The sequence below is a fragment of the Bombina bombina genome, chromosome 4 (genome assembly GCF_027579735.1).
Source record: "Bombina bombina isolate aBomBom1 chromosome 4, aBomBom1.pri, whole genome shotgun sequence".
NCBI classification, from domain to species: domain Eukaryota; kingdom Metazoa; phylum Chordata; class Amphibia; order Anura; family Bombinatoridae; genus Bombina; species Bombina bombina.
The window spans coordinates 558,000,835-558,021,834 of NC_069502.1; the positions used below are offsets into that span (position 1 = coordinate 558,000,835).

At 34.1% G+C, this 21,000-nt stretch overlaps 1 protein-coding gene across 6 annotated transcripts; it reads right to left on the reverse strand.

The window, feature by feature from the left end:
* Positions 1-846: 846 nt before the first annotated feature.
* GJB7 (gap junction protein beta 7) lies at positions 847-20,671 on the reverse strand. 6 transcript variants are annotated; one of them, XM_053710517.1, is made up of 3 exons: positions 5,681-5,703; positions 4,098-4,129; positions 847-3,804 (listed from the first exon to the last, which is right to left on the reverse strand). In XM_053710517.1, exon 3 carries the CDS (start codon positions 3,783-3,785, stop codon positions 3,012-3,014), a length of 774 nt encoding a protein of 257 aa, XP_053566492.1. In that variant the 5' UTR covers positions 3,786-3,804; positions 4,098-4,129; positions 5,681-5,703; the 3' UTR covers positions 847-3,011. The 6 variants fall into 6 exon arrangements, with proteins under 6 accessions (XP_053566492.1, XP_053566486.1, XP_053566487.1 ...); XM_053710511.1 differs by lacking the exon at positions 5,681-5,703 and adding an exon at positions 5,358-5,635; XM_053710512.1 differs by lacking the exons at positions 4,098-4,129; positions 5,681-5,703 and adding an exon at positions 20,555-20,671.
* Positions 20,672-21,000: the final 329 nt, after the last annotated feature.

A 21,000-nucleotide genomic window follows, 5' to 3' on the forward strand; every position in this document is an offset into this window, starting at 1 on the left:
GGCAGCCATTTCAAAGTGGCTAGAACCAATATTAATTTTAAAATAACTTTTTTTTACCATTCCTGCTGCATGATATAGAATGGAGTGCAGGAGTCCATTTGCAGTTTAATCTATGGTAAGACTTTAAGATGACCCAGGTGTAAACTGTCCCTTTAAGGGTTTATTTGCTGAGCTGTCTGGGATATAAGGTATTGATTGTGATGAGGGTCCAGTAAAGTAGGCTTTATTGTAGTGGGGGGGGGGGGGGGTTTGTGGTTAGTAATGCTAGGGCATCTGGTGGTCTGTGGGGTTGGAGGATCCAAGATATTAAAATAACATATAAATGTTTATGCTGGAGTGGATTGTTCCTATTTCATGACTTGTCTTCCACCCAGTCATCATTAGCATATAGTAATTAAAAAAACAACAAGGGAATTGTGATAAAGGGCCCTATGAACTAACGCTCTCCTCTCAGTGGAGATGGTGTAAGAAGTCTCGTCAGTACGGCAAGGTCCCATAATTTTAGAAATGCTAATTTTACCTTGAGAAATGTTTATCTGACTATACAGGGTTATGTATGTGAAGGAGAGACTCCTTATATAACAGTGTGTGGTCTAAATAAAATACCAAAGATTTTTTAGATATTTCTCTCCATGGCAGCAAGTTTTTGATCATCAGGACCAAAGTCTCAAAAACCAGCAAGTATAAAAAAAGCTGCCAAGTTTTTTCTTTTTTTTTTTCTTCCTTTTTTTCATAAAAATACCATCTTTATGATTAGTTTGAGATTGAATCCCTTGTTTCTGTGTCCTCGTTTAGTTTCTGTTTAACAACAGTTTGTCTTCTACACCCTCACACGAAAAGAACTGATACCAATGAGTCATGTGTTTTAATACAAACAGTCTCATCCCTGGGTACAATTTACACTATAAACAATATTAAATTTAAAGTAAATACTAATGCAGAAAAAATATATATATTTTACCTATGTAGAGTTAAACATTTATTAAACAGTACAAAAATAAAAAGGTATTAGCATTTCCCACATTAAAAACTAACACAAATATAAAAACCAAATATTTTTTAGAAACTAAAAACAGTGTATGGGCTTGGTTGTAAATAATGTGTTTCTATTATATTTTAGGGAGAGTTGGACAAGCACATTTTAACATAAAAGGAAGAGCTATTTAAAGGACCATTAAATACAGTAGAATTGCATGATCAGAAAATACAAATGGGACAATGCAATAGTAATAACTCTGAACTTTAAATGAGCAGTCTATTTTTTATGACAATTTTTTTTATATTTCCCTGCCCCACTATCATGTGACAGAAATCAGCGAATCAAACTCATATATGAATACACTATGATCTCTTGCACATGTTCAATAGGCGCTTGTGCCTCAGAAGGTGTTTTTTTTTTTTAATGTTTTTATGCATGTTCTATTTGACTTTAGTGTCACTTTTTATGTCCCTTTAAATCACATTAAAGGGACAGTTTATTCAAAAAATTTCTCCCCTTTAATTTGTTCCCAATGATCCACTTTACCTGCTGGAGTGTATTAAATTGTTTACAAGTAGCTCCTTTACCCTTATATTGGCATTTGAAATGGTTGATTTAGCATGTGGTATCCCCACCTATTCTGAAAGTTTGTGGCCGCGCGTACCAGCTATAGATAAGCTTTGTAAACACAGCCAGCAGAAGAAATTACACTCCCAGTTGGATATAGCAGAGATAAGGTAATACAATGTTGATTTTCCATTGTTCTCTCAAGGTACTGGTGATTGTTTTTATGGACAGATATAAGATAAAGAAGCAGGTATATGTGCACAATGTGATACAGTAATGAGATCTGATTATACCTACAAGCTCAACCCATTTTATTAGGTTGTGGCTTCAAAACACAAAATCAGAGCTTTAATATACAGAAATACACCTTAAAAAGCTAATTTTCATACATGTTTTACTCTGCAGTTGGTAAAAAAAGCAATTGTAAACACATTAAGGGAAAAACTATTTTACAGTATACTGTCCCTTTAACTCTATCTGACTATTCTATTACTGTACATTAAAGATCAATAATTACAGCACTAAAATGTGCATTTTTTGGATGCCAAGCAAGTACTTCTGTTTAAGCAATAGCAAAGAATGATTTTATGTCCTTATAATAATAATAATAATAAAAAAGAGATTTTACATAGAATTTCTTAAGGACAACTAGTAAATGAAGATTTAAGGATAATCTGCTAAACTATTAAGATTAAGATACATGTATGACTGTGATAAAAAAAAGGTTTCAAGTGCTGCTATTGGGAACCATTGCTAAAGATGATATTGCAGCCTTCAGTGTTTGCTAAAGAAATAAATTAAAGGAACATTCTAGTCAAACTTTTCTACCATGTATATAAAAGAGCAGGGATTAAAATGCTAAAATGTTTTGTAAAAGCTCTTTTTAGCTTTATTAATGCTCACTGTAAGATAAGGGCAATTTCCACATCTCTTTTGGAGACGGACGCTCCTGTCACATTAAACCAATTAGAATAGTTCAATATATCTTTAAAGAGACAGTAAAGTCAGATAGAGCATTCAATTTAATCAACGTTCTCTTTTACTTCTATTATCTAATTAGCTTTGTTCTCTTGGTATCCTGTGCAGAAAAGCATACCTAATAGGCCCAGGAATAGCAATGTACTTCTGGGAGCAAGCTTCTGATTGATGGCTGCACATATATGACTCTTGTCATTTGCTAGCTCCCAGTAGTGCATTGCTCCTTCAACAAATTATACCAAGAGAATGAAGCACATATGATAAAAATAAATTGGAGAGTTCACTAAAATTGTATGCTCTATCTGAATTATGAAAGAAACATTTTGGGTTTCATGTCCCTTTAAGTGGCTATAAATAGTATACAGGGTTACATACAATGGAATAGTTTAAGACAATATAAATAATCTGTACAAAAACATGCTTCACAATGTAAAAAAAAAAAATAGATTTCTGAATAACAATAGATAAAATAATAACTGATTTGTGTTTATTCAGTAGGTTGAACCCCTTCAGGGATATCATGGACAGTCTGTTGCAATGGAGGTGAAATGAACGTTTCTTTTTGGTTGGATTTTACTTCATTTGTGCACTGACAGTTTGATGAAGTCACTCTTCCCAAATATCTTTTTACGCAGAATTTTGATAAATATTTAAAAATAAGGTACACTAACTCTGTAATATTAAGGACAATACAGAGGCCTGATGTTACCACCACAAAGTAGAGAAAAATTGTCTTCTCTGTAGGCTTTGAGATATAGCAGTCAACAAGATTGGGACAGGGATCCATATCACATTTTACCAGGCGTGGTACATGGAAACCACCATATAGCTTATAAAATAGTAAGAGAAAGCCAAACTCACACAAGGTTTTGAAGATGAGGCTTACAACATATGTGCACCATAAACCACCATCCATGCTGCCTGTGTTATCATATAATTTCTTCTTATGCCTTTTCTCTCTGCTTTCTCTGTATGAAACATGTAGAACAACAAGAAGTGATGGTGTTGACACCATAATTAGTTGTAAGGCCCAAAGCCTCACCTGGGAGATGGGAAAGAAGTGGTCGAAGCAAACATTTTCACAGCCTGGTTGTCGGATGTTGCATTCAAAGTCCTTTTGTTCATCTTTCCACACATGTTCTGCTGCCACCACATAAACCAACAGGCGGAAAATAAAAACAACCGAAAGCCAGACCCTCCCAATTCCTGTGGAGTACTTATTGACTCCGCTAAGTATATCCCTCAAAAATGACCAGCTCATCTCACCAGTTAAAACTTTTCTGTAGAAAAAGAAATATATATATATATTATTATTTTGGAAATTACCTTAAAACTTTCTGATGAACCAACACAATTGCAAGAAAACAAAATACACTCACATAATAATATAAATAATGTAAACATATACTATTATGTTTGTAATTTCCAAAAACCTGGACATATAAAGACAGATAGATAAAACAAGCAAAGCGACAGTAACATTTTACATTGAGTATATATATATAAAAAAAAGTATATAATTTTAAAGTCCTTAAATTTAAAGATTTTCTGTCACTAAAGATTCCAGTTGTACCTGAGCTTCAGCCACTGGTCCAGTAACCCAGTCTATGCAAGATAACAAAGAGAGTATGTCATTTAAATGCTGCTGATTTGCATGTTTATTATTATTATTATTATTAATTTATTATCTAAGCTGGTCTTATTTAAATAATTAAAACTTAATATTAAGTGCCAGTATCCTCAAACAATGATGCCCTGTTCTTCTTGAATGAACGTTGTCATTCAGTTCCAAGTTATTTCTGTGTGTCGACATAACATAACTTCCTGCCAGAAGCAGTGATTAATACAATACTTTACCTACACAAGCGGCTTTGTCACACAAAAATACAGGGGATTTTTTTTATTTTACTTCAACTTATTGTCAGCTCAGAGCTATAGTTACTTACTGAGGCAAGTACACGAGTCAGAGGCCCAACATGCGCTTCATTTTCACACACAACACAATACTTACAACTAATGCAAACCCTCTGTGGGAGGCTTTAAATCCCTCATTGGAATACAAAGTTGCATTTCCCTCAGTAATACAGCTAATCGATAAAAACCTTAGTCTATATGAGGCAGTCTGACTCTAATAAATCCATACTGACCACATAACAAACAGAAGATCATATGATCCCATATAAAAGCAGAAGATGCGCTTGTGTACCCCCATTTTTACTTAAATGAACTAAAATAATGATGTTTTACTTTTCACTTTTGGTTTTAACTCCACAAAGCCTCCAACCACACAGAAACATATAATAGCCCTTCATTTTAAAGAGAACACACACCGTTTAAATAAAGTTGCACAATTTTTGTATAGTTGCCAAATGATCATCATGGTAACATTTATAAACTAAAAAAAAAAATTGGCAGTTACTTTCTTTTGTTCCAGACTTACAGATCTTGCTTCCTTTAAGGTTGTTTCTAACCTTTTCTAAATGTAGCACAAGAAAGGATAATATGTAACTATGTTATGAGGCTATAGTGCCATCAAAGGGTGTTGGTGATAGAATAAACAAAATGACTAAAGATACAAATAACTATTATGTATATTTTACATTGCATATTTATTGATTCATTCATTTTGTGCTTTTTTATATGCATTGTGCTGCATACCTTTTTACTTTATATCTGTCAAGCTTAAATACTTTGACTATTAAAAGCATAGAAAGGTCAAAACAGAAATATGCATTGATACATTTGAAATATAAATTAAAATTATTTGAAACATATTTCCATTAGCTAAAATGCCTCTAAAAAAGTTATTACTGTCTTTCAACAGCATACTCACATATCCTGTAAGTGCCCTGTGCACCAGCATTCAAACAGCACACCTTCTTAAAGAGTCAGCAGTGGCTTGTGTGACACACATTAAGTCTTCATTGACGCAGCACACACTACCGCCAGCTCTCTGATACCCCCTGTCTGATAACCTAAAGCTCTTCACTCAGGCAGATGATCGGAGTAGTCTCGTCAGTACGGTTAGTGGCCCGGACTGGCCATAGGGCATTCAGAGCAAATGCCTGGTGGGCTGGGCTCTTATGTGGACCTAGCTGCTATAATCCCCCTCTCTTAATATGGGTAACTATAGAATTTTAGAAACACATATTTTACCTTGAGAGATGTTTATCTCACTATTCAGTGTTTTGTATGTGAAGGTTAAGGGAGACTCCTATATTACAGTCTAAGGTCTACAAAAAATCTCAAAAATGTTGTGTGATTTCATTCCATGGCAGCGAGTTTTAAACATCAGGCCCTTGCCGTTTGAACCCTGACCCTCTAGTCACAAAGAGCATATGTGCACATGCCGCTGAAACACTAATCATTTGTGCTAATGGAAGTATTTTGCAAATATGCTTCTCTTTAAAATTAAAATGCATTTGTGCACATTTAAATTTTGACCTTTCTATCCCTGTAATTAGTCAAGTAAAAACCAGAAGTGTCACAGTTTTTGCATTTGAGTTAGAACATATAATCTGGCATTAACATATAATTTTTGCCAAAGAATTTACTCTTTTATTAAAAAAAAGACATATGACAAATACAATGTCCTTAAAGAAATATTAAAAACACTAAGGGCTACATTATAAGTGACGCTCTATCATTAGTGCGGGAGTGATATTGCACCAAACACAATATACATATACATGTCAAATATGCATATTTATATATGTATATTTACTTATGTATATACTGTATGTTTCTAAATGTGTATTTATGTGTTTACATGTGTATATATGTATATACATACATATATACACATATAAACATATTTATATATACTTTTGAACCCTTTCCACTCAAATACCTGAAAACAAGAAAAATAATTTTATTGAATATTAATATGAATTATTGTTTTTACTTTAAATATTTTACATTGGCTTTTGAGCCCTTCCACTCAAATACCTGAAAATAAGAAAAATAATTTTTATTGAATATTAATAGGAATTATGGTTTTAACTTTAAATATTTTACATTCCAATGTTTCCAATATATAATAAAATGTTCTTTGTATTTTTAAATATGTATTTCTATATATCTGTGTATATCTTAACCTGTATATATTCAAATAGATATATAGATATAGATATACATTTTAAAAAAAACAAAAAAACATTGGATATATATAAAAATAAATATAATACAAAGAAAATGTTATCCTATGTAAAGAACATAGGAATGTAAAATATTTATTACTCATTTCGGGTTAGCGCTGTAGGTCTAACACAGTGTCCGGTTAATGCACGAGCAATAGGTGTTAGGAGTTTTTTGAAGTTGCACTCTCCATTGAAGTCTATAGAGAGAAGAAATTTGCGCAGTCGCGATATCCAAAGACCTGAAGTTAGCACATTGTCGGCTTTTACTCACGCATTAACAATTTATTTTAAACTTTGATATGAACACTAACCCGCATGCGTTCAAATTTTACTTCTGGCAGTGTTTACACATGAGCAAAGGTGATAAATAACGCACCATTAAATAAATTTTAATGGCAGTGAGGTTATTCACTGCTTCCATCTAGTCACGGATGTTACAATATTGAAATCTAGGGGGATATTTATCAAAGCGTCAATCTCTGTGCATTCGCCGGCTTCAATACGCTCGCCAGACATCGCTGCCACGGATCCACATACGATGCCCTTATTTGTTTTAAAAAATGTCAAAAACACGCGCGTCAAGTACAGCGCGATGAGCATCGGACTGTTGTTAACTAACAGTCATCAATGTCGCAGTTATTCTAGTTTTTCCCAACTTGAACAAGCACATTTCTCTAAAGCTAATCTTTTATTTTTCATCTGTTAATGTCTAAGAAATAGCTACATTTATACCTCAACAAACAATATCTCATAGATAGTTATTGTTATATTTATTTGTTATAGGATACTTTCACATAAATTAATGTGTATTTGCATTTCTAGAAGTCATTATATGCTTTTATCTCATGTTTTTTTTATTTTTTTATTATTAATGCTAGAATTTGTACATATACTGTATCTTTGCACATACTTGTGTGTATATCTGTTGGCGCTCTACAAATACCTGATAATAATAATAATAATATATATATATGTGTGCGTGTGTTATGTCAGAAATCTTTTGCAAACATATTTACATGTCCCTACCATTTATATGTATATAGTGTAAATGTATTATTATTCTGAGCAGGAATAATTGCGAATATAACATATAATCAGGGTATCATATGATTTTTTTTGCAATCATTGGATATTTTAAGAGCTGGGCCAGTTTTCTTTCTGTACCTGTGTAACCCCTTCTGATTGCAATCTAGTTTTAAAAATCAACCCTACAAAGGTGTTATAAAATGGGCTGGCATATAAGATGACATTTCTTACTGGAAAAAGAAATTTAAGAGGAGGAAGAAATACACTGAAAATAGCACGACAGTAAAGGGGTGATTTTAATTTCTGCAGTATCTGATTCATGACAGTTTAATGTTAGGTGGGCTATCCCTTTGAGCTATCATCTTAAGATTATATTGAATCAAACATCAATTCGAATTTTAAGATCATTGTCTAAAATATTACACTGTGTGTCCTAATGTCAGCATCAATGTTTATCTTTAATACTAATTTCATGTATACATACTTTCAAAGTATAATACACAATGTAACAAATGGCACTTACTGATGATGAGTTATCAATGACACAAGTAAAAAGCAATTTGATTCGTTAATGATAGTTTAAAATGTATATTTGAATCAGATTGGCTGATGTCATAAATCATGTGATTATGCATATTCCAATTAAAAGTGGTTGAAAAAATCACTAATGTGTGGGTTGTTTAGGAGTTTGCGTCATAATTGTTGCGAAAAGTGTTGCGTCAAATTTTGTGCGAAGTGAAGAGTGGGACTTGTATTACATGGCTTAAACATGGTGCAAATAGATTTTTCCAAAAAAACAAAAAGGACGTTAGCTATATTATGTTGTTTAATTATTTCATTTTTATCTCTATATTTATTAGTGCAACAAGTTTGGGGCAAAACTTGTAACATAATCCATAAGTAGTAATTTATTTTTCATTTGTATCCCTATATCTACTAGTGCACCAAATGTGGAGCAATAATATTGTTTGATTTAGAAAGGGTATACAATTTTAATAAAGTTTCTAATTTACTTTTATTATGTCATATACTTCATTCTCTTGCAGCATCAAACATAAGCTTTCTGTGTTTTCCGACTCCCATTGATTTCTATGGCATCCACGGCCTCAAGGGTGGCGGATTGAAAACTAGGTATGCTGCGTCGGAATAGACCCGAGCATACCTGTTAAATGTTTGATAAATTGGGAAAAGGGTCAAATAGAGTCGAATGTGAATTTGAAACACCTGTAATGACGCAAGCTTCGATCTGCGTCGGATTGAGATCGCAGGAGCGTATATTACGTCACAAATGTCAACATTTGACGATCTTGACGTTTTGATAACTACGGCGGATCAATCTTGTGACAAATATGACGTGGGATTCAATCGTATTTTCAGTTAACGCTTTGATAAATATCCCCCTTAGTGTTCATAGCATTTTAGTGCTGAGATGTATTTGCACATGTGCAGCAGCTCTTTTTCAGAGACCTGCAGTGAAACCTAGGTTCCAAAATGTGTGCACCCATGATTAGAGAGGTATGAAATGTATTTCATGTTTAATGTCCCTTTAACCATTGCCAGTCTAGACGTGCACATTTGAAAAATGTGTTTCTGACAAATCATTTGTCACTATAAATAGATTTTTCAGTCAGTATTCTTTAAGGGGTCATTAAAAATTATTTTGTTAACAAACAAAATCCATTCATCCTCTATTTCCTGTGGGGGAAACATCTTCATGGCAGTATAGGAGCAGCTGGGAAGCATCTTAAACTTAAATAAAGTTTAAAGGGACATGAAACCCAAAATTTTTCTTTCATGATTCAGATACATAATACGATTTTAAACAACTTTCCAATTTACTTCTATTATTTAATTTGCTTCATTTTCTTGTTATCCTTTGCTGAAAGGTTTATCTATGAAAGCTCAGGAGCAGCAGAGAATCTATGTTCTAGCTGCTGATTGGTCGCTGCATATATATACCGATTGTCATTGACTCACCCATGTGTTTAGTTAGAAACCAGTAGTGCATTGCTGCTCCTTCAACAAATGATACCAAGGGAATAAAACAAATTAAATAATAGAAGTAAATTACAAAGGTGTTTAAAATTGTATTCTCTATCTGAATCATGAAAGAAAATGTTTGGGTTTCTTGTCCCTTTAAGTACTGTCTAGTGCTACTGCTGCAAGCCAGCTGCTTGGGGTAAGGACAGGCTGCACAAAGCCCAATCCCACCTTTAGAGCAATGGTTTTAACTGCACAAATAAATCAACTAAATGTTCATCTTTCATGCATACTGTTTATTAATTTTTCATTAAAGAGACATTTGCTTAATGTTTTTGGACGAATGCAAAAAATCTTTTTTTGAAAACAAATACACACGTCTACTTGCCACTACATGATTAAGGTTATCAAATATTTATTTGACTGCACATTTGCTTGTTCTTAAGCTATGCATTCATAAATAAATACATAAAAATACAAATAAATAAGGTGTGAATCTCTAAGCTAAAGAGACGTGAAACACAAAACTTTTTTTCATGATTCAGACAGAGCATGTGAATTTAAACTATGTTCCAATTTACTTATATTATCTAATGTGCTTCATTCTATTAATATCCTCAGTTAAAAAGCATATAAAAAAGTGATAAATATTTAAGGCGCCTGAAAACAGTGAATAACAATAGTGTTTCACAACGACCCTATCAAGGTAGCTCTGGGGCTCCATGTACTAAGCCGTCAATTCATCCGTCATTTTAGAAGCGGATAAACTCGCCGTTACTCGCCGCGGGCGAAATGGTGTCCGCTGTCACTATGTACTAATAATCCCCCAATAAATAGACAAGTCTAGCCCGCCGCGAGCAGTGGCGGATTATTGATAAATTTGACGCCTCGCTCGCCGCGACTAAGCTGATGTACTTAACTTTCAGTTGAATTGTCTGGCCAATTATTAACACGTGACATGCAAGGTGTCACGAACATCATAGTAGTCGCGGGAATAGAATTTTGCTCCTATAAAAGTTCAACTTATCTAAACAACTTTATTATTGTTCAAAATTTTTTGAAGAGTGATAACAGAGCGTTATTTTTGTAATATTTATTTACAATTTGGATATGGCTTCATCTAGATCTGATAATATATAAATATTAATATAAAAATAATTATAAAGATTGACAACTATACAATACAAATTTAAAATATAGATTACTCTTTAATTACAGTCGACAAATTTGGCGCAATTTATGTACATGGAAATGAGAGACAAATTAGACGCCAGTTATGCTGTACAATGCTGATATTACTGCTTTTTATATATGTCTAGACTGGCGTCTAGATTGACTTTCCTATTGTTTTGTACCTTGCCTGCCACCTAAAAGGTGGCGAGGCAAAAATAACGAGGTGGGAGCGGAAATTGTAGCGAGCGGACAAATAGATTTTTTAGTACATTCGTTTTTGGCGAGTTGGTGGTCAAATGTGTTTAATTACAGTGAAAAATGGAGAGGTAGCGAGGTTTGGCGGATAAGTACGCTCACAATTTTAAAGATGCGAGTTTGAACATAGTTGACGACTTTGTACATATCAGTTTGCGAGTTTTGACGTGAGATTTGTTGCGGGTAGCTCGCTGACTGCTTAGTACACGGGTGTCAAACACAAGGCCCGCGGGCCGAATCCGGCCCACCAGACCTTGTCATGTGGCCCGTGTAGCCGCCGCTTTATTATTATTATGCATAGCAGAGTACTGACTTGCTGCCTAGCCTGCCTGTGTGCCTCCTCACTGACTGTCACTGCCGCCTCCCGTCCCACTCCTCTCCCTCCCACAGTGTGCTGGCCCGGCCGCCCGGCATAGATAGCTTAATACTGCCTATTGATCATTATGGGGGGGAGGTCCGAGTGAGTGCACGCCGCGCCATGCATGCGTATTGTGATTGTGTCAGTGGAGGACTGGTGACCAGGCGCAGCTCACTTGCCTCACGTGACGTCACTCACTCTGAATGAGAGCAGGAGAAAGCAGAGGGATACAGCCATGGCCGCCTGACGTGACGTCTCCAGACAGGCAGCAGGCTGCAGGTAGCTCAGTCACGAGTGGAGTCAGACAACTAGTCCAGGTCCACAGTGTCGACCATCAGTACAGCCAGGTAGGAGAATCTTGAATGGCCAGGCTGGGGATGGGGGGCCAGGGTGGGCACTGTCTGTCACTGCTGTCTGTCCACAGATTGATGGCTGGAAAATCTTGAATGGCCAGGCTGGGGATGGGGGAGGGGGGGCACTGTGTCACTGTCTGTCCACATATTGATGGGGGTCTCTGAACTTAAGGGAGGGGTCTGGCACTGGCGCCATCTATAATTTATTACTGACTACTCTACTCACTGATTAATTTTATAATAAACCACAACCAGAGGCCCATAATAAGCAGAAGCCAGCAGTTGTTAGCCCTAATGCATTGCTAAGCCTTCCCTAGCTCTTTAAATATCAATACCACCAGCATGATATAATATATATAGTCCTATACAACCGGCCCTTTGAGGCCCTTTGAGGGTGACCAAACTGCTGATGTGGCCCCCGATGAATTTGAGTTTGACACCCCTGGCTTAGTACATGGAGCCCCTGGAGTCAGAACTATATGATTTAAATATTACAGACTATCTATAGAAATTATATCATTATATCATTCCAAGACAGTGTACATGTGCCAAGAAAAACAATTTTAACCGGGTCAAATAGACCTGTGCATAGCCAAGTAAAATACCTTAGCATAAAAACAAACACAACAATATGCTAATACAAGTGTAAAGGTGTATAAATAATGCACTGTGTGTGCATACAAAGTGTTTAAAAGTAACTGGTGGACAATGTATCAAACTGGTGTACCATAAATGAAATCAAATATAGATACATATGTTTCTAATGATATAAAGGAACAAATCCTAATAGGTGAATAAAGTAATGTTCAAATCAAACCCAAAGTTCTCCAGGGTTTCGTTGGGCTGTGTGTCCACAAGCAATATGATATGCGGCTGCTAGACTTCTCCCGAAACTGGTAGGCCACCAGAATGATGAGTGAATGCTAGAAGACAATAAGAGAAGGCGCCACAATAGTGTGAAATCCGTGGTATATTGTCCCCACGCAAGCAGTGAGTATTACTTTCTAGATGTAAAGCACTTGAGAAGTGCCACAGGTACAAGCTGAACTATTGATAGCTGCCCACAAGGGAAGTGTTATGATATATTACAAATTTCTTTAGTAGAATGGGAGATAAATTCCCATGTTTGTTGAACAAAATCGAATTTATCTCCCATTCTACTAAGGAAATTTTTAATATATCATCACACTTCACTTGTGATTCTGCATTTGTGATATATTTATTACAATGTAAATGTGGGGTTCAATATATTGGGAGAACGTCGAGACCCCTAAAAAAGAGGTGGGGGGAACACTTAAGAAATCTGAAGAAACCAATTATAAATCATAGTGTGCCTCGTCACAAAGAGAGATTCCATACAGGAGAAATAGATACCTTTAAGATTTTCCCAATTGAGTATATAGCACCCAAATGGGGTAGGAATAGATATATTCATTTACAACAACGAGAGACATACTGGATATGGAGGTTGAAAACTCTTAAACCACATGGTCTTAATGAAAATATTGATATGGCTGCTTTTAATTGAGTGTTTTTATATGTGTGTTATAAATTTTTTTGTTCCAATCAAGACTATGTAAAGGTCCATGAAACAACAGTCTACCTCTGAACCGGTTATAGTCATAGAATCATATGGACATTAGAATCAGTTCTCACACACATTGGGTACTCTGAGTTTTTTTGTATGATAATTATTATTGGACAATAATATACATAAGCTGGTTATATCCCTCTATATATATATATATATATATTATTTTAATGTTTGGAGCGTATATTTTAATATCAATATATATTTTTTTATTGTACGGAGTTTTGTTTTAATATTTTTATTTCTCTATATATTTAAGAGGCCAGCCATTTATTTGTAGTAGACTTAATTGGCTATAATATCTCTAATTGATGTACTGGATCATTTAATATATTTGGTTGATTCATCAGTATATTATTTTACTATAATTATGTATTGATACATTTTTTATTTTTTGTTTTTGTTTGTTATAGAATTTTTATTATCGATATATATATATATATATATATATGTAATTGAATTAACATATATTGCAGATTACAGGATGTGTGAGTCACAATATATGTCACATCATCGTAATGTATGTTTTTTAAATGAATATATAGTATCCTGACATATGAGCATCAATTTTTACCCTGTCAGCTGCGAATGAATGTTGGCTAATTTTAAAACGCTAAATTGTGAAATAAAGAATATCCGTATCTTAGTGATTAGCTGTCATGGCAATGGCTGCTAGTACGATTGATCAGTGGTTGGGGGGACAGGTAACACACTCATACTTAGTCGTCTTACCACGTATTGACCAGCGATCAGTGCAGCGGCTGTCAGCATTTTCGATCAGCTGTTTGGTTGGATAGGGAACACACCTACAATTAGCTAACCTATCACTACTTAGCCGGCTCAAGGCAGGGATTCTATTGGTTCATACTCCTAGTGCGCAGACGCACTAATCGGCTTGAGACGCCGAATTTGTTTTATAAGTTGTGATGGCATTTGAATACTTTACACCTGATGAAACGGTTGTTGAACTGGGAAACGCGTTGTGTATATGGTTTTTAATAAACTTTAACTGTGTTTTTTAAAAACCTTCTTGCCATCACAAAGTTTTTTCTGCACGATCTTTTCCATTGCAAGCCTGCTGGATATTACAAGCGGGCAGAGTAATTGCTGAACATACTACGAAGATCGTGACGGATATATATATGAGACTGAGACGCTGGGAATCTGCTTTTCATCCTGCAGCTCGTGGATATAGCTCGCTGGGCAGCTATCAATAGTCCAGCTTGTACCTGTGGCACTTCTCAAGTGCTTTACATCTAGTAAGTAATACTCACTGCTTGCGTGGGGACAATATACCACGGATTTCACACTATTGTGGCGCCTTCTCTTATTGTCTTCTAGCAAAAAGCATATCAAGGCAGGCTCAGGAGCAGCAATGCATTACTGGGAGCTAGCTGCTGATTGGTGCTGCACGTAAATGCCTCTTCTAATTGGTTTTCCAGGTGTTCGGTTAGCTCCAATACGGCAATACTGCTCTTTCACCAAAAGATACAGTGAAAATTAAGCAAATTTTATCATAAAAGTACACTTGAAACTTATTTAAATTGTATGATCTGTCTGAAATGTGACAGAAAAATGTTGTGTTTCATGTCCCTTTAAGGCATATTAGTCTTAGCTATCATTACTATTATAATTAAAAACATATCACAAATACAAACTGTATTGAGTAGGACCTATGAACTTCAGTTCAGCGGAAAACTGCACTACTTCATAGTAGTTCTTTAGGAAGATTTGCATTTTATAATAATGTCACCTAGAGAAGATGATTTTGGTCCATCACAGACATACCAGCGTTCTATGCAAATGTATGGATTCGTAGAGATGTGTTTGTCCTTAAACCAAACACAAAAAAAGCTGAATTTTCCAATGACGTATTCTAATTGCTTACATTTTGCTATTGTCTATTTAGTTAAATAAGATGGCTTCATCATTTAAAAATGATGTAAGCTTTCTCTATTGTAAATAAAATAAGGGTCATATGCAAACTAGGCTGATATTCGAATATCAACCTGTCTTTTTGCCTACCTGCCAAGCTCTGCCAAGACCCAGAAACTATAAATCTGAAATATTGGTGGGCAGTGAGATGCTCACAAGCATAAGATCAAAAAACTTTCTTTATAGACAGATGTCCAATTTAAAAAGAAAATGTAATACATATTTAATTTCCCTATTTTATATTATTTTATCTTAAAACTTAAAAAGCTGCATGAGGTAAGCATCATGTTTTAATTTTACTTTGGCTGTGTACTTTTTTCTTCCATATAAGTGTTTGGAACTTTCAATAAAAATCCAGAGAAAAGACCCAACCTGAGTGTACGAAAACCTGATTTGGTTATATTATACTCATAATTCAAGCAGCTTAACTAAATTAAAAGGATTGGAATGCTATATAAAAGAAGCAAAAATAAACCAATAAAACATGAATTCAACGTTGTTGCAGGGCAAACACTAGTGGGATGAAATTGGGGGCCATTTATGTAATTACAAAAGTCTGTTTTTCTTAACAATGACATTAATACTAAAAACAAGCAAATGAGATGTGAAAGTATGCAAAGTTTCATTTTTGTTTAACTACTGCAGAAAAACAGAATGTTCTGTTTCACTCCAGTTTCATGACACTGTGTTTGACTTGTCTGTGCACAGATGACAGTCTTATGTATGTTGCTGTTTTGTTCTATACTGATTGTTAGTTCTTTGTTGCAAAGTTTAGGGCTGAGTTGTGAATAGTTATAATTATTTATATATCAAACTATATGCAGCACTAAATGTAATGCATTTACAAGTATATTGTACTTTTCGTTGTTAAAGGGATATGAAACCCAATTTTTTCAAGAGAACGAAGAAAAATTGATAATAGGAGTAAATTAGAAAGTTGCTTAAAATTTCATGCTCTATCTGAATCATGAAAGAAAAAAAAATTGGGTTTCATATCCCTTTAATGATGTGTACTTATTAGTGTTAAACTCAATAACAAGGACAATACTGGTAATATTTTTCCTGTGTTTTTTTTTAGTTAAAATTATATATATAATTTTTTCTTTTAACTCCTCTAAAATGAGGAAGGTTGGAGTTAGATATGAAATTGTTGTTTTACTTATACAAATAGCAATATATTCTTGGTAATGTGAAGCATTACTAATATACAATATATCAGGGTTATTTTATAGATTTAGATAAGCAAAGAGGCTGAGTCCAAAAACATAATGACCCCCCAACTCACTGCTCACTACCAGGGCCGTCTTTAACACGGGGCAAAAGGGGCAGCTGCCCAGGTCCCAGTCTTTGTTGAGGGGCCTAAGAGTCCTAACAAAACAAAACAAAATATATTTTTTTTAAGTTCATGCCAGACTGCTGATGTCATGTGACATGGGGGACACACACAGTCAGTCCTAATGTTGTCACAGTCAAAAGTTCTCTGCTTATATTTATTTGTGAGAAACTGTGCCAGACCGTGCCGATGTCATGTGACATTTCAAGCTAGTGCCATGTGCTGTTTTAGATGTGCACTGTGCAGCACTGAATGCTAAGCCCTAACTCAGCATCCAGCCAATCCCACTGCATCAGAAAAGGTCCTGCTGGGGTTAACACTGTTACCAGGTAACTGCTCTGGTGGTGGGGATTGTTTCTGGGTAGGCACATGCAGCAGAAAACTGTTGTGGCAGGCACGTGAGGATTTGACCATCTGTGCAGCTGTACATACTGATCTCTTCAGTCTTGAGTCTGTGTGACTCGTCGTTATCCATGCAGCCTTGGGCAGACAGCATCCAGTCTGCTGGTCCAATTAGCTCTGCTCTTTCTGCTGTGGCTCTAAGATCAACTAACTGAAGTTTGTTAGGGGAACAGTGCTTTGTAGAAAGGTGTCAGTGGGAAGAATAAGTGAGTGTACACATGCCCCTCCCCCATGCAGCATTGTCTAGTGCAGGATGAGAGGGAACTTGTTCCTAGCAAAATAGTGACATGTGCTGCTGTGGCTGATGTATAGTGTCATGCTGATACTTCACACATTAAGGTAAGGTTTATTTCTATAGTTTTTATTTCTCTCTGTCTCATATTTTACAGCTTCCCATAGTAGTTCTACTATTCCAGTCAGTAAACTTATACTTGTCTGCACCTCCATGCTTCCGCCTCAGTCTTTACCTTTCTTTGCTCCTGTTGGCTGCCCTAAATCTCTTTAACCAGCTAACCTCACACCAGAATCACATTCAAAAGCATATTAAATTAATCCAGAGTTGAGGAATTTATATATTTATTTACTTATTATTACTGCTTAGGTCCAGTTTCACATATTGCAATTTTTTTTTAATGATTAGCCCAGCAGTGGATGATCCACTGCTGGGCTAATAATTTAAAAAAATATATAAAATAAATTGATTAAGTTGTTGTTTGGGATGTTGGGGTGAGCGAAATTGCACGGGGGGGGGCAAGAAAATGTTTGCCCAGGGTCCAGTCAATATTAAAGATGGCACTGTTCACTACAATTTAAACTCAACCTCCAGGTCAGTAGTCTCAAATATTGAAGGTCAGCAGATTGAAAGTTTCACATAAGAACATATTATTACCCAATTTATGGACCTCCATATAAGAGACATTCCTGTTAAATAACACTATTCACCAGAATATTCTCTCCATATGTGCCACCCCTTTCAAATACAGCCTTGGCCCCATAGTCCTATCTGCTCCCATTATAGAGCCACCTTTTATACATGTAATATCCCCCTCCAGGTTTCTGTAATATTGTTTTCTACAATAAATAGGGTGGTTCTAGACAATAGCACTTTGGGTTGCAAACATTTGACCACACAGCTACATATCAAGGGGAAGGAATTACAAATGTGATCCTTATATTCTACTACCTATTCCTATATTTATGTTTTGAAACACCCCTTCTCCCTTTTGTACTCCTCTTTTTGTGAGTGCTACATGATTAAGGACCATGTAGGTCCGAAACGTCGCTGCTTTTAAGGTTGTTATATCCCAATAAAGAAAGAATTTTTCACCTTTAAAAACCTTTGTGTTGTGGTGCTGTCACACTTTATGCATGGACTTTACAAATTGAAGTTTTGCTGATACTCCACAGTGACAAGCACACAATTTGTGAAAATACCTATGGGTATAGTGCTGGACTCTATCTGTTTTTTTTTTTTTTTTATTTATATATATATATATATATATATATATATATATATATATATATATATATATATATATATATATATATATATAATTTTAGGATTAAGGATTAGCTATATTAGGATTAGCTATATTTGTACACTTGTAAAACAGAGGTATGGTTGGGAATTTTCAATAGAATGTAAAATCAGGACATTCCTGTCTTTTTAATAAATTATCAAAATATCTAGCACTGCGGAATCTGTTGGCACTCTACAAATAACCGATAATAATAATAATATTTATATATATCTTTTTAGCCATAAAAATACTTCATATAAATGTGCGGTATAAACTAAAGCAAATAGTTTCTCCTGGGGACTAATATTATATATATATATATATATATATTGTTTAAACTTCAGCTGTATTCAAATCTACGGTAGAGAAAATTTCAGCCAGGCCCTAGTGTTGACTAACAGATTATCCATGCATAAGAGAATATGAGCTGCTGATTAATCAGTAGTCTATTATTTTATCATTATGCAACATTACATCTTTATTGTTCTCTGTACATTCTTGCTATACATATTTGTACACAAGCCAAATCGATTTTCCACTTTTATTTTTCTTTCGTTAAAAATTATTCTTATTAAGAGTATAGAAATAATATATATTAAATATTGTTTTTTTTTTCTGTGAGTACAGATTATAAAGTTATTACATTGTTATATATGTATAAACACATCAATGGTTGCCATTTGAATTTTATTTTTTATTGGACTTTCTGCCATTTTTGACAAGTATTAATTAGTATGTATATATACTGTACATATATTCCAACCATAAATATAAATTATAATATTAAGAAGTACAAGTATTAGACTGCACTACTTCTTATGATTCCAGCAAGCTTTGTATTACATTTGCAATAGTATTTTGTCTAAAAATGTATTACATTAGTGAAAACACTACCAATCAATTTTATCATATGGTTCTATCAATCATTTTATCAATTTATCTCCACTTTCATTTTTTTCTTATTTTAAAAATGATTCTTAGAGTATAGAAATCTCATATATTAAATATTTTTTTCTGTGAGTGCAGATAATAAAGTTATTACATTGTTATGTATGTATAAACAGATAATAAAGTTATTACATTGTTATGTATGTATAAACACATAAATGGTTGCTATTTGAATTTTATTTAGTAATGGGCTTTCTGCTGTTTTGGACAAGTAAAGTATTAGTGTGTATATCTGTGTGTGTGTGTGTATGTGCATGTGTATGTATTATATAAATATATATATATATATATATATATATATATATATATATATATATATATATACTGTATACCAACCAAAACTATAAATTGTAATATTAAGAAGTACGGCTTTGTATTACATTTACAATGGTATTTTGTCTAAAAATGTATTACATTAGTGAAAACTCTAACAATCAATTGTAGCATATGAAGGTATTGATTCATACAAATTATAAACTGCAAGGTGTGAATATATGTATGAGTCTAACCATGAATACAAATGGTAAAATGTATCAAAATGTATTTTGTATTTTTTTTTTGGAATCCATTTTTTTCTCAGCAATTCAAATTCCTCAACACTTGAGCATTTTATACAAAGCTTTATAATTTCCTTATCTGTTATAGATTTGTTATCTAAATGTATATTATTTCTTTATATTGGATACTGAAGCTACAAATATCTTATTATTTCCTGGATACACTAGGCATTCAGTCCATTATACTAATATTAACAGGAAATGAGCATGATCTACATTAATGTTTAGAACCCTGCAAGAACATTATTTTTATAATGTAAAAGATAAAAACAAAAGTATGCTATCTGGTAATAATAACATTTTTTTCAGAATTAAACAATATAAATATATATATATATATATATATATATATATATATATATATATATATATATATATTATGCACATATAACTTACCATTGACAGGAGAGCAAGACATCTTTTATCTATACACAGTAAAAAATCATAATAATCCCCTCACCTCTGAAGAGCTCTTGCTGTGATCATTAACAAAGCCGTCCTCTGTCTCTAAGAAACGCTAAACAGGTGTAACATGATCATTTGTTTTACGTATTACTCAGAGAACACCCAGAGCCAGCACTATTTACTGGTGAAGCACAACAGACTGACAGGTATAACCACATCATAGCTCATATTTTATTTATTGTAATAATAAAAGCCTATCTGCAGGGGAATAGAGTTCAATTAGGTTTAACGGAACATTCAAGAAATTTGAACAGTATTTTTTTGTGTGTAAATTACTCAATATTACTTATATTACTCCAAACATAATATTTTTTTTTTTATTCTTTATTTATGTAAAATACAGTACAATACAGAAAGTACAGTACAGAAAGAATATTGTAAATTTGACCAAACAAAAATCAGCCAATAGGATTGAGCTCACATTCTATTGGCTATTCCAAT

What these genes read in the sequence shown, in the direction of transcription:
- GJB7 (XM_053710511.1), bottom strand. Translation starts at nt 5,387, where the DNA reads ATGCTGGTGCACAGGGCACTTACAGGATAT. An exon ending in ACAGGGCACTTACAGGATAT is followed by an intron (nt 4,130 to 5,357) that starts GTGAGTATGCTG and finishes TATCTTGCATAG; the next exon opens with ACTGGGTTACTGGACCAGTG. An exon ending in GACCAGTGGCTGAAGCTCAG is followed by an intron (nt 3,805 to 4,097) that starts GTACAACTGGAA and finishes CTTTTTCTACAG; the next exon opens with AAAAGTTTTAACTGGTGAGA.